The sequence below is a fragment of the Sycon ciliatum genome, unplaced genomic scaffold (genome assembly GCF_964019385.1).
Source record: "Sycon ciliatum unplaced genomic scaffold, ocSycCili1.1 SCAFFOLD_2050, whole genome shotgun sequence".
NCBI classification, from domain to species: Eukaryota; Metazoa; Porifera; class Calcarea; order Leucosolenida; family Sycettidae; genus Sycon; species Sycon ciliatum.
Genome location: NW_027044675.1, coordinates 1 through 14108, shown reverse-complemented (window position 1 = coordinate 14108; position 14108 = coordinate 1). Strand labels below are relative to the sequence as shown.

The window sequence follows — 14108 nt, the reverse complement described above, 5'->3', positions numbered from 1 at the left end:
ATCGTTTCAGCACTAGTGTACATACACCTCTGAAGTATACATCCATACAGGTATGCAGAGATGGAGTATAAGCAAATCAAATCAACACACTTTCAACTAACCTGCATTGCATCCACATCATGCTGAACCTTCTCTACTTCCGTCTTGAGTTGATCAATGACCCCGGGTTGTTGTTCAGGTGTTTGTAAGTCCTGGTGAAGTAGCGCATGTTGCTTGTAGTGACGGGAAATCTAATACAATGCAACACAATAGCAAATGCAAGCTAGGAAGTAAGTAGGTATTGGTCATAGAACAATGTTATAATATATATTACTTCTCATACACATAAACACACATACACACACACACTACTACTACTACTACTATAGCATGACTGCCCATTGGGCAATGTCACCCCCGGAGGGGGCCAGAGTTTGGAGTGCACCGTCATTGGCAGGACTTCTGGTGTCTCGTCAAATCTTGCTGTCGTCGGAAACGTTTCGGGCAATGCATGCAGATCAGCGGCAGTGATTCCCTATCGGCTGCAGCAAGACGTTTTCCACGGTTGCAGTTATGGCGGTTAAAACCAGCCCGGGACTTGAAGCAGCGATTGCAGCGTTGACAATGCTGGAAGCAGCAACTAGCGAGAGACGCCGTCAATGCCGTATCTGCATGTTCAGGGAGTGCAGGCTGGCAGCGATGAACTGCAAGCCCACCCTTACTACGGAACCATCGGCAGCAACTGACGCACTGTGCTGAACCACGCTGTTGGTGGACGGGAAGTTGGCGCTCAGCCAAACACTTGTGCCGTGCCTTGTCTTGAGGACGAGAGAAAGCCCGGTTGCAAGATGAGCAGAGTACGGATTTCTCTACTGCCCGAGGAGGCTGAAAAACCAGAACCTGCTCTCGCCAAGCTGACCGGTCTTGTGCGCAATCAAACCAGTTTGGAATGGACTTCGTGTCAGTAGCCACAACGTCTCTCCACCTACGCCTGGGACCGCAGAAGGGGCGCGCAGCCAACAAACGACCAAACAACAGCTGCAATGGGACACGGTCCTCCGACATCCGAGCCACATGACCAAGCCACTCTAAACGACGATGGCGCATCTTAACAGAGAGTGGCACTGGGTCACCCCAGTGACGACGTAACTGCGCAGACGTGATGCGATCGGATTGCTGCTGACTGCGAGGGATGGCTAATATTGTGCGGATGCAGCGATGATGAAAGGCATCCAAACGTCTACTATCAGCTTTCAAGGGCGTCCAGCACTCACTGCCGTACAGCAAAATGGACAAGACACAGGCCACGTATAGCTTTCGCTTACTGACTAATGACAGCGAGCGATCCGACAAGACTGGAAGAAGAGCTCCAAAGGCTTTGGAAGCCTCAGCTATGCGGCGACTGACGTCAGTAGAGGAGCGGGCATCCGGTGTCACGACGGACCCCAGATAAATGAAGGATGGAACGTGCTCCACAGTATCACCGTTGACGTTCATATCGGCTCTATCAGGCATGTTGACTTGGCTACCTGCCACGAGAAATTTCGTTTTAGCAGCGTTGACGCAGAGGCCAAAGGAAGAGGCAACCGTGCAGAATGTTTCAAGGCACTTCTCAGCACCAGGGCGGTCTTCAGCGAGCAAGACCGCGTCATCTGCGTACTCAATGTCGTTGATGATTGCGGCAGTAGACTGGCGAGCGGGCTTTGAGAAAAGGTTGCCATTGATGCTAAATTGGATGGGGATGCCAGGTGGATGGTCGCTGTCCTGCATCATTTGTGCCCACCGCTCAAGCACAACACCGAAGTACAGATTAAAAAGTACTGGGGCCATCACACAGCCTTGACGGAGGCCATTGTTGACCGCAAACGGCTCGGTAGTGCTGGCACCGACGCGCACAGCTGCCTGCATGCTCTCGTGGAACGATTGGATTAGATTGAGGAGCCCTTCAGGAATGCCTAGCCTCCCCAATGCTAGCCAGAGTGCTTGGCGTGGTACGGAATCATATGCTTTCTTCAGGTCTACGAAGACACAGAACAGCTTCTGACGGTGCTCGTACGATTTCTCGATGAGCTGGCGAATGGAAAAGATGGCATCAGCGCAGCCGCGACCAGGGCGAAAGCCACACTGGGATTCTGGAAGTTCTTGTTCCGCGACAAGTTGGAGACGGTCCTGAATGAGACGGCCACAAACCTTGCCAGCGACATCTAGGAGGGCAATGCCGCGCCAGTTGTTGCAGTTGGTCAAGTCACCCTTTTTGGGAATCGGGACGAGTTGGGCATCCCGCCAATCCTGGGGAACCGTTCCGTTGGTCCATGCAGTGTGAATAACATCAAGCAGAGCCTCAAGCAATGGTGTACCACCAGCTTTAAGCAGTTCAGGTGCAATTCCAGATGAGCCAGGAGCCTTGCAATTAGCCAGCTGGCGTATAGCCATAGTGAGGTCCTCTAGCGAGGGAAGTTGGCCGAGTGACTCATCAACTTCACGCTGCTCAATGTGGTCAAAGATGGTAGCATCGAAGGTGCTGCGAACGTTCAATAGACGGGCAAAATGCTGCAGCCAGCATTTCTCTTGCCCCTCCTGGGAGCTACAGATAACTCCGTCACTGCCACGGATGGATGGGATGGAGATAGGTGATAATCCCGAATAGCACTTCTGTATATCACGGATTGCAGACCATGCGTGCTTGCCACTAAACCGACTTGACTCAACCACATTAGCTTTACGTCCAATCCACTCACTCTTTGCGTTACGCACGGCAGTTCTGCACTTGCCACGAGCCTCGACAAAGCGACGCCTGTCAGCGTCAGAACCAGAGGCGAGCCATTTGCGATGTAAGGCATTGCGGCTATCCAGCATAGGTGCAAGAACATCAGCACACGCTTCAAACCAATCAGGCTGGCGACGACGTGGACGGCCAAGATGCTTCTCAGCGCTGGTGACGATAGCAGATTTGACGGCAGACCATTTGTCCTCAACGCAGCCATCATGATTCCAGGATCGTAACTCTGACGCAACAGACGTCGCATATTGTTCACGAGTTTTACAGGTTGCAGCTCTCTGCGCTTCCGTCATGCAGGAGTGTTTGACAAGTTGTTGCACATCAAACTTGACAGGTCTTTTTGCACGCTTGTGGCAAGCAGATGAGCGGATGCGGTATGTGAGACACACAAGGTTGTGATCTGTACTACACTCAGCTCCCCTGATGACATGGCAATCCATGCAGTTGGACAGGTCTTGTTCCCGGACCATTGCATAGTCGATGCAGTGCCACCGCTTCGAGCGGGGATGTTGCCAGGTACACTTGTGGATGTTACGTTTCATGAACCAGGTGTTGCACACAGTAAGGCTGTTGCACGCTAAAAACTGGAGAAGCTCAGCGCCAGCCTCATTGACAGTGCCAACACCATGTGGGCCACGTGTTCCATACCAGCCATCGTCACAGATTTCAGCTCCAACTCTAGCGTTGAAGTCTCCCAAGATTATCAAGGAGTCCTGGGTGGGTACGGACAGAATAACTTCCTGAAGAGAGTCAAAGAAATCGTTCTTTGCATCGCGACTGGACCGGAAAGTCGGTGCGTAGCACACCACGACGTGGACCCAAATGTCACCGAACTTTAGCTTGCAGCGTGCGACACGCGATGAGACAGCAGACCACTGATTTCCCCCTGCTACGAACGCTTGCTGTGCGCGTCCGCGTAGTACGACTCCAACTCCTTCGCCTCGTTTGAAATCGTCCGTTGGGATGGCGCGACCTGACGTGAGAACAATTGCATCCTCGACACGGAATATATCTTTACCAAACCACTTCGACTCCTGGAATCCAGCCACTTCTATTTCGTACCGACGAAGTTCACTGACAACGATGTTGATTTTCTTGTCTTCCACGACGCGCTTTCCACGAGCAGCAGTTGAAACCGGGCCATCGATGTTCACTAAAGTCCTGACGTTCCACGAAGCAAATTTGACAAGAGCACCAGCTGGGCGCCTCCGACGGGTGCCTCCAAACTCTGGCTGCTTTGAAGCTGAAACTCTACACATCCGAGGGGTAGCTAGCCCACTGCGGATGGAGGACTACGGACGACGCGACAGTGACAATATCAAATTCAAATAATTGTCCTGTAAGTCACGTCGTTGGATCCGCTGCCCTAAATTCAAAAGGTCTACACTTGACACGCCAGGGGCTCTCCTAGCAAGCTAGGAGAGCCCTGAGTGTACCTACGCTGCTTCGGAGGCTCACACACACACACACACACACACACACACACACACACACACACACACATACGTACACACACATATATACACACACACACACACACAAGCTACCTGCACCCAGCCTTGCATCACTGGCCAACACTTTTCCTGTTCTCTCCCTTCCGCCTCCACCCCCTGCCCCGCCCACAGATGACTTGCCAATAATCCCCCACCCCCTCCCCCTCCCCCCCCCCCCCCCCGCACACACTCCTCCCCACAAACACTAACAGAGGACTTGGCAATAACCCCCCGCCTCAAGCACACATCACTTCCGAACACTGCCCTTCCCTCCCCCCCCCCCCCCCAACACCCACATTGCTTTCCAACCACACTCCCCCTCCCCTGGACACACTCACGCCTCCATAGGCAACACTCCCACTGTCCCCCCCCCCTCTCCACCAAACACCAAACACATTACTTGTCAATAATCCCTCCCCCGCCCTCCCCCCCCCCCCCCATCCCTCCCCCCGCCCTCCCCCAATATTGCCAATATTCCCACCGCCTCCCTTCCCCCACACACAGATGACTTGCCAATAACCCCCCCCCCCCCCTTCCCACACACACAGGTGACTTGCCAATATTCCACCCCCCCCCCTTCTACACACAGAGATGACTCGCCCATACCCCCCATCGCCCACCATCCCTGAAATAGAATCGTCCGTCTTCGAAATTGTCAAGACGCTGTCATTGCTCTTGTCGGAATCTGCAACCCGGGAGGTCCGTCTCCAAAACTGGATTGACGAACTGGTCATGCAGATAACAGGACTGAAAGAGGAGTCTGTCGCCATGAAGGAGTCCGCCATTGCAACGGCAAGTGTTACCTTTCCTCCGCCTGAACAACAGCCCCAGAGTACAATGAGGCAGAAGGGATCTCGTAGCCGTACCCGTACGCGAAAAGAGCTGGTCACCACGTGCACTGGTGCAGCAGCAGGAGAACACCGTAGCGCTTTCAAACGCGTACACGTGGATGACACTGGCAGAGATTGTGAGATCTCGAGTGAGGAAGACGAAGGTTTTCAGACTATTGGGCGCCCCCCCCAGTAAAGCCCCAGAAAACATTGTTCGACCCAATCGCTGATGAATCGTGGAAACTAGTAGCTGAAGACCCCCCCCCCCCCAAACAAGGAAGGCAGTCGTGTATGTGAGAAATCTGAACGCCTATTGCACAGTGCAGCGAGTGACAGAGTTCACTCAGTAGCGATCTGTGACCGTGGTGAAATCCGTCAGGGTCCACGAGTGCAGCATGCACACCACGGAAGACGGGAAAGTCTCCGCCCGATTGACACTCGATGCCACTGGCTAAGAAACAGTCACTGCTGCGAACTTCTGGCCACGGCCGCTTTTCGCTCGAGCCTGGCGACACCGCAAACAGCCGCAGGGCGACAGCTCGTGTGGTGCATCTGGCGCCGGCAACATGGGCAGCAGTCGCGATAGCGACAGTGAGGCAGAGGCTGCCTCAGCTGGAGCGATTCAGCCACACAAACACCAACGAACACCAGCTGCGCAAGGACATACCCTGTAATGAAGCTACTGCTGACAAATGCTTTTGGGCTGCTGTCAAAGTTTGGAGCCTTCCAGCATGCTGTTGCACGGAGCGGATCTGACATCGCCATCGTAACAGAGACTAAATTCACTCCGGAGAAAGCCTCACTATCTGACTCCTCCATGCCGGGCTTCCACCTACCCCTCCGACTTGACCGATCTGCCCAAGGCGGCGGAGTTGTAGTCTGGGTCCGGGACTCCCTCCCCTTTGACCACCTGAGTGACACCAACTGCCATGGCCATAAGTTCATCTGGCTTCGCCTGCACCTGGACAATGGCCAGAAAGTAGTTGTATGTGCAGTGTACCGACCCGGGCCGTGCCCTTGACAAGATGTCTCTCTGCTTGAGTATCCTGACTCAGTCATGGATCAAGCTCGATCCCTCGGGAACAGCGTTGCGATAGCCGGGGATTTAAATGTTCATAATGAAAGCTGGCTATGCAGCACGAAGATTACACTAGCTGGTGAATGCATGGAAGAACTCTCTGCGTTCCACGGGCTCCACCAGCACGTTACTCAACCGACACGTGGTGAGAACACCCTGGACCTCATACTCAGCGACTTCTCGGAGACCTCAGTGGTGGTAAATGTACTGGACCCCATTGGAGCATCAGACCATGCCATCGTTATGGCCACTTTTGATGCCACCCCACTCCGCGAACCACCGACTAAACGGCGCGTTTGGAGGTATGCTCAGGCAGACTGGGGCCGGCTTCGGCACTTCTACACAACAGCAAAGTGGGATATATCAGAAGACCCCGAGGCATCCTGCAGATCAGTAACGGCTGTTGTCATGGAAAGCATGAATCGCTTCATCCCACACAAAGAACTTTCGACGAAACCAACAGATCCATCCTGGTGGACGCCGGAATGCTCAGCCGCTACCCACTAGCCAGTGCAGGCTAAATTCTATTTTTCAAGGAAACCCTTCGAAAATGGTACCAATCGATTCAGCATGGCATTTTCATTCCTCCTGCAAAGTTTCAGCTGATTTGGAGTCATGCCAAGAACGCTATGGCGATTTGAAGATCGAAAAACTTCAGTTTTGTTTGTCAAGAAGAAAGGCCATAAAAAATATTAAAAAAATCACGGTTCGTGTGAGACCATGAAAGAAAGAAGAAAGGCCATGATCGCGCACAAATAATACAACCCGTGTGGCACAATGATTTTTGAACGAAGTTGATCCGCGGACCCCGTGCTTCGCGCATGCACGCATATGCATACTGCACAGTACAGAGGCTTTTTTGAACGCAGATATGTAGTTCCTCGTCTTCTTCGGAATGTCTTCCAAATGCGTGGTGCTGGTGTTGTTGTCTTCGTCAAGGCAGAATGCAGCTGCATGTGATGCTCCTGTGTTATCCTGCATGTTCTCTTTTCGCGTCTCGACATTGTAGCGTCCAGACTCATCTCGACTGGAGAAGATCCAGGAGATTATGCTTTGATCCATATGGAATATCGATGAAATTTGGTAATTATCATTGGGCGCTAAAAAGCGCTGGGGAGCATGGGGCTAAAACTTCGTAGCAGTCATCCCTACCATGACAGGCATCGACTGGTATATGTTCCATTTTGTTCCCTTCCACGACGGGTCGTCTGCGAAGCTTTTTTCTTCGCCGATTCTCGGACAGATCGTATGTCTTTGCACTGTATCTCTCGTCTCTTTCAACAGATCAAAACACGGTTTTCGCCAGTACGAACACAAAACCCCAGACTTCGCGGCGGCAACATCTTCGAGTAGGGAAAAGCTAGCAGCTAACCAGGAATCACCAACAAACACGTGTAATACTCAGTGTGATTTGCGACAGGTGTCATTGTGCCGTCGCACCATGTATGTACAGTGCACCGGAATGGAACACGGATGAGTCGTTTTATTTCGACAGCCTGCACTGACTATACCCAGGCAAAGAAGAATGCATGGAACCCTCTCAGGAGACACCCCACCTTCCACCAGCAACTCATTGACTACAATGCCAAAGTCCGAGCCTCTGCCAATTGCCTCCGTCTCGCAAAGCAGGCAGAATCTGTCCGCCTCCGAGATCGGCTAAAACATGGATCACTGCGAAACAAGCAATGGTGGTCAGTCCTGAAGCAAGATGGAGGCTCTGGACGCAGCTCGTCTATCCCTGTCCTGCTTAATGCCCAGGGCAGACAATATGCCACGAACCAGGGAAAGGCTACTTGCTTTGGAGAATTCTTTGCGAGCAAATGCAGTCTGGGTGATCAAGATCTACAGCACTCCGACCTTCCTGACCTTCCTCCTAGGTGTACATCTGCCCTGACAACTGTCCGATTTTGGGAAGCGCCAGTCCAGCGCCAGCTCCGCCAGCTGGATCCGACCAAGACTACCGGACCCGATGGCATCGCTGCCAGAGTTCTGAAGCAGTGCTCAAAAGTTTTGGCTGGACCACTTGCCAAGCTGTTCTCACTCTGTTTTCGGTGCCATGTCCAGCCCTCTCTCTGGAAAGTAGCCCGTGTGGTCCCGATACACAAGAAGCAATCTCACTCTGCTGTTAAGAACTACCGACCTGTGTCCTTGTTATCTGTTATCTCCAAAGTCATAGAGAAGATTGTCAACACTGCCATGATCAATCATCTTGAGCATGAAAAGGCCCTGTCCATCCACCAGTACGGATTCCAGCAGGGGCTCAGCACATCTGACCTCACGTCTCTAAACCACTCCTGGGTCTCCGAAGTCAACCGTGCATTCAGCAAAGTTTCACACTGAGGCGTGCGCCACAAGGCTGCGTCATACGGCATCACTGGTCCCCTCCTCAAATGGCTGTCTGACTACCTGTACGACAGGAAGTTCCAGGCAGTAGTCGGCGGAGCATCTTCTGAATCATACAAGATTGATGCTGGAGTCCCACAAGGAGCATCCTTGGGCCCACACTGTTTTTGCTGTACGTGAATGACGCCTGCGTGACGTCCTACCGGAAGGGATCACTCCGGCTGTTTACGCAGATAACACCACGCTTTATGCCCACATCCCAATGCCACATTCTGTGACAGAAGTGTGCCGCAACCTCCAAGCTGGTGGGGATGCACTTGCTGAATGGGGTGCTCAGTGGCGCGTCACTTTCGAGCCAACGAAATCACAGTCCATGACTGTGTCCCGCCACCGCAGATCCTGGGAGACACCACTGATCCAGTTCAACGGCACAGCGGTCCCGGAATGCTTGGGACTGAAGCTCCTTGGAGTGACGTTTGATGCCCATCTATCATACTCAGAGCAACTGCAGTGCGTGCCACACAGCGAATTGGTTTCTTCCGGAAGGCGTGCCATGTCCTGCACCCACCGGGCCGGGCCACAGCATACTGGGGGTTCATTCGGCCTCTAAAGCCTAGTTCACATTCGACGGAACGCTGACGGTACGGGACGTAAGGGCCTGTCGGGAAGGCTGGGGTGAGCTGTAAAATCCTGTACGATTCGTACGACACGAAATGCTGCAGTCGTTGCGTCGTTCAACAGCGAACGGCGCCAGTGATAAGGCAAGGTCCGTGACGGAGTGACTTTTGGACCTAATTTCTTGTTTTTGGGGACTTCTTTTCAATTATGTCTCAATGAATGAAGCCGTCTCAAGTTCACAATACCAGTATTTCATGAGGACCGTAAAAGTACCCTTGAAAGGTTTGCCATTCAAATAATAGCTCCAGGAAATGATAAAACAGTTCAATTGTCACACTCCTGAACTATCCCTAAATACCATACCTGACATCAGACCTTATCTTGCTAAAATTCAACTCAAGTCATGTTAGCCATTCTGCGAGTTATCATGGGAAGAGCAGTGTTCGAAATGCTAAACATTTCCAAGTACGAATCGTGAGAAGTCGGCGCACGACGCCGTCTCCTGTTCACACTCAAAATGCAGTTGTTTTGTACGCTTTCGTCCCCGTCTACGCCCGTCTACGGGATGATAAGTTGGATCGATCCAACTCTTCCCGTCGCTTCCCGATCCGTATGGCAGTATGGTGGCGTTCCCGAGCCTGGTGTTCACATTGGACGCCGTCAGTCTGTTCCGTCGCTTCCCGTCGGTCCTTACGTCGCGTCCCGTCGCACCCCGTCGAATGTGAACTAGGCTTAATGGAGTACTGCCCACTTGTATGGATGGGAGCTGCGGCTACCCATCTCTCACCGCTGGACCGAGTCCAGCATTGTGCCCCAACCCTGATTGGGACAGGGGCTGTAATGGACACTCTGTCCCTGCGGCGTTGTGTGGTCGGCCTCACAACTCTGTACAAGCTCCATTACATCACAAGCCCGACAGCTCTTGCAGCGACACACCCAGCAGAGCCATCGCAGCCGCCATCACGCCTGCCACGTGTACCCGCTCGGCAGCCAACCTTGCGCACGAGCTTCAACTCCAGACAGCAGTACCTGCCAGATTGTGCAATGTTGCGCTGCGCTCTTTCCCGGAGTGCCTCATCGAAGCCTGGAATGAACTGCCAGCCACTCTCCTCCGCGATGCACCGTCTGCCAAAGGGATGCAGCAGTTCAAGGTTCTGACCTACCGCTACCTGAAATGGTCGGGTTGGTCATTGGCCATGGACATCGCCCCCAAGGCCACTGCCAGTACGACCCTGTTCATGTTCTCGAAGCACTCCCTTCTCATCAAACTCCCAATTCATCTGTCTTTATCTCTCTCTAACTCTCCTCCATTCTCACTCTAATCTTTCATCAAAACTGCACGGCAATCAGCCTCTACTTTCGCCTCAGCATCATGATCTTGATACTGCTATCTTTGTACTTGCTTGCGTACTTGTTTGCACTCATATTTTGGAATAACTCGCAAACTAACAAGTTTCCTGGTTTTCTCCCCTCAATCCTCTCTTTCCTACCCTTAGAGTTCTTGCCCTCCTGCTTCCCGCCCTTCCACTTCCCATTTTTTTTCTTTTTTTTACCAAATGCACCTCCTACTGATAGACCATAACGATGAGAGGAGAAGAAGACAAAAGAAAATAATGATCGAGACAACAAAGGAGAAAGACAGACAATGTACTAGTAGGGTCTCTCAGGGAGCCTGTGCCGGTGAGGTGGGACTAGCAACGCCGACCTAGGGTCTTGGCGTTAGCGCTATCCAGCGCACCATGGACGCGATCACGAAACACATGTAAATAGATAAGTGAGGGGGAGGGAGCTGATTGTGGATTTTTTTTACTATGTTCACATACCCAACTCATAATAATACAGAAGACAATGGTACTGAGACAAGGACAAACGTGACAACTACTGAGAAGGGCTGCACCGAGGTGCAGCAGTGATGGTGGGGCATTGATGGCTCTGCCGACCTGAGGTCTCAGCATCACGGCCAGAAACACGCACCAAAAACAAAAGATAGAGCTGTGAGGGTCAGCAAAAATAAAAAGAAAGCAAGGGCAAGCAACAGCTAATACTAGTGTGCAGCGCATTCGTAGCAATGGTCGTTGACGGGGCACTAGAATGTAGGCGGGTCGACAGGCAGAATGTCCGTGGACCATCGCCAATCCTGTCGGCGGAGGTATTCGTTGACGTTGCACTTAAACTTTTGAAGATTTTTGCGAGTTGGGGCGGAGTCTAGAAACGCTGGCGGCAGGGAATTCCACAGCTGGATTGCACAATGTGGGAAGCTGCAGAAAATGGTGTCTGGTGCTTGACGCGGTAGCGGATTTTGTAGCTGGTAACTGTGGCCGGCGGGGGATATATGGGGTGTTACAGCAAGTCTGTAGCCCAATACCAGCAGCTTTGTCGTAGGTGCTGATGCACATTGCCCTTGAAAGACTGGAGGGACGTCAGGCATGGCAGATACTGCAGCACAGTTGGGGGCAAGTTGTTCCACTCGTCAATGATGCTGTGGGGGAAGCAGCGTCGCACGTAATCAGGAGAAGAAGCCGGGAGGACGTTCTGTAGCCTCGTGGCGCACCGAGTGGTCGGATTGATTTCGAGGACATGTTGGTGGAGGAAGCTGTGAGGGGACCAGCGACGGTAATTGCGGTGGCCCTGCCAGACACATCAGTTTATACATATAGCTGAGGGCGGCTTTGGTGCACATGTGCAGTTGTGATGCCGAGACCCTTGGTCGACTGAGCTTCACAGGTCCCACCCACTCCGTCCTACTGGATATGTACCATTGTGTTGAGTTCTCCTCCTCATTTTAGTTCATCATGCAGTGAGTGTTCAAGCTATGCTTAACAAATAGTAAAAACAAAAAAAACAAAAATCAAAAAACAGATGACTTGCCAATAATCCTCCCTCCCCCCCCCCCCCCCCCCTTCAAACACACACACACACACACACACACACATACATACACCTGTCCTGTTATCCCACTGCCGTAAAGGTTACGTGGTCCCATTGCGAGAGAAGGGAGAGGAGTAAACATGCCGGTGTCAGGTCCCTGGACTGCCGAAATCTCCGAGAGCAATACTGACACAGTAGAGGAAACTTGGCACGCTCATCCGTTGTTGGGCGGTTCTGGCAAGCTCTGCAATGAGCGGGAGCGGGCTGGCTAGCGATCGAAGTAGGCTGGCACCTGTGGACAGCGAGTCCACCCCTACTACGGTACCATTTCCCACAATCTGTGCATTGACATGTACCACACTGCTGTTGGACAGGCTTGTGACACTCTGCTGTGCACTTGTGACGCTCTGCTGTGCACTTGTGACGCTCTGCTGTGCACTTGTGACGCTCTGCTGTGCACTTGTGACGCTCTGCTGTGCACTTGTGGCGCTCTGCTGTGCACTTGTGACGCTCTGCTGTGCACTTGTGGCGCTTAATATCGCTTGGTCTAGAGCAGACCTTTCCATAGATGGGGCACTCAACGGGGGCTGCTGCGGCCAGTTCCATATCCTGATCTTGGTATCCGCATCGCCATTCCTTGCGAGATGTGTTAGCGGTCTGGTACCAGTTCACAATTTGATTATGGCGAAGATCGACTGACACGCTGTCCTTCCACCGTTTCCTTGGTCCACGGGCAGGTCTGACAGGTGGGAGCTGGCCAAACAGAAGACACTTCGGCATGCGGGTGTCATCCATGTGCGACCTAGCCACTCTAGCCGACGATGCCGGAGCTTACAGGTGATGGTCTCCTGGTCCCCCTCCCCCCCCCCCCCCATACGCAATAGTTCCGTATTGCTGAAGTGGGGATCCCACATCTACTGTCTCGACACGCCAAGGATGGAGCGGACACAGCGCATATGGAAGGTGGACAGGCGTTGCAAGTCGCCCCGAAGGGGGACCCAGCACTTCCAATTGTATAATAGCAAAGATATGACGCTCGCATGGAAAACACACCTCTTCACGAAGACAGGAAGCCGCCCATTGGAAAATACAGGGCGCTGTAAAGCACCACAGGCCTTGGAGGCACTCGCAATGCGGGAGTTGACGTCCCCTGCCGAACGGCTGTTGCTGGCAATATTGGAACCCAGATACCTGAATTCAAGCACATTCTTGACCTCAAAATCCTCCAGCGTGAGTGAGACACAGTTTGCATCTTGGATGTTGCTGCCGCACACCATGAACTGAGTCTTGGTAGTGCTGACAGTAAGTCCAAAATCAGCAGCAGTCACCTGGAATACAGAGAGTGCGAGCTGAGTACCGTCACGCGTAGTTGCCAACAAGGCTGAATCGTCGGCGAACTGGCATTCCCCAAACTTGGTCGATATCTTTCACGTCCTGGGCTTGCCGAACAAGTTGCCCTCAATCCAGTAGCGAACCTCCATGCCGACGCCAGTAACTGTCGACACTCTCTGGGACCAAACAGTGAAAACGGTCCACGGGAATAGATTGAAAAGCAAGGGGCCATAGAGCACGCCTGCCTCAAGCCGTTGTTGATGTTGATGGGTTGAGTGAGTTCCTGGGAGTGTGTCCCTGGGAGTGTGTCCCTGGGATGTGCGGATTGTGGAATAGATGTGTGAAAGGACTTGATGACATCGAGGAGGGTGCCTGGTACCCCAGCACAAGCAAGTACACGCCACATACACTCTCTTTCGCGTCACGCTCGAGAGATTTCTCCACAAGTCGGCGCACAGAGAAAATCATGTCCGAGCACGACCGCCCACGCCTAAAACCACACTACGAGTCTGGCAGCAGGGTCTTCGTCAGCCACTGGAGAAGTGTCTGTATGATGGCAGCCAACAGCTTCCCCACAACATCCAATAGAGCAATGCCACGCCAATTGCTATACAGCTGTAGGTCGACTTTTTTGGGAATGTGTACGAGAGTAGCATCAACCCACTGCTTCGGTACCTGTCCACACATACACACACTCACACACAGATGACTTGCCAATACCCCCTCCCTCCCCCCTTCCCCCCCCCCCCCCATTCCCAAACACACACACACACACACATCGCTTCCCA

At 52.7% G+C, this 14108-nt stretch overlaps 1 protein-coding gene across 1 annotated transcript; it reads right to left on the bottom strand.

The window, feature by feature from the left end:
• Positions 1-1232: 1232 nt before the first annotated feature.
• On the bottom strand, positions 1233-5846 carry LOC135830519 (uncharacterized). Its single transcript, XM_065342766.1, has 3 exons — positions 5749-5846; positions 1305-3919; positions 1233-1252 (listed from the first exon to the last, which is right to left on the bottom strand). The coding sequence occupies exons 1-3, from the start codon at positions 5844-5846 to the stop codon at positions 1233-1235; spliced, it is 2733 nt and encodes a 910-aa protein (XP_065198838.1).
• Between the last annotated feature and the right edge of the window lie 8262 nt (positions 5847-14108).

Excerpts from the sequence above, each read along its gene's own strand:
- LOC135830519 (XM_065342766.1), bottom strand. The coding sequence starts at position 5,846 with ATGGCGATGTCAGATCCGCTCCGTGCAACAGCATGCTGGAAGGCTCCA. Across the intron at positions 3,920-5,748 it reads AGCAGTAGCTTCATTACAGG|GACTTTAGTGAACATCGATG; the intron begins GTATGTCCTTGC and ends GTGGAACGTCAG. Across the intron at positions 1,253-1,304 it reads TCGCTCGCTGTCATTAGTCA|TGAGTGCTGGACGCCCTTGA; the intron begins GTAAGCGAAAGC and ends GCTGTACGGCAG.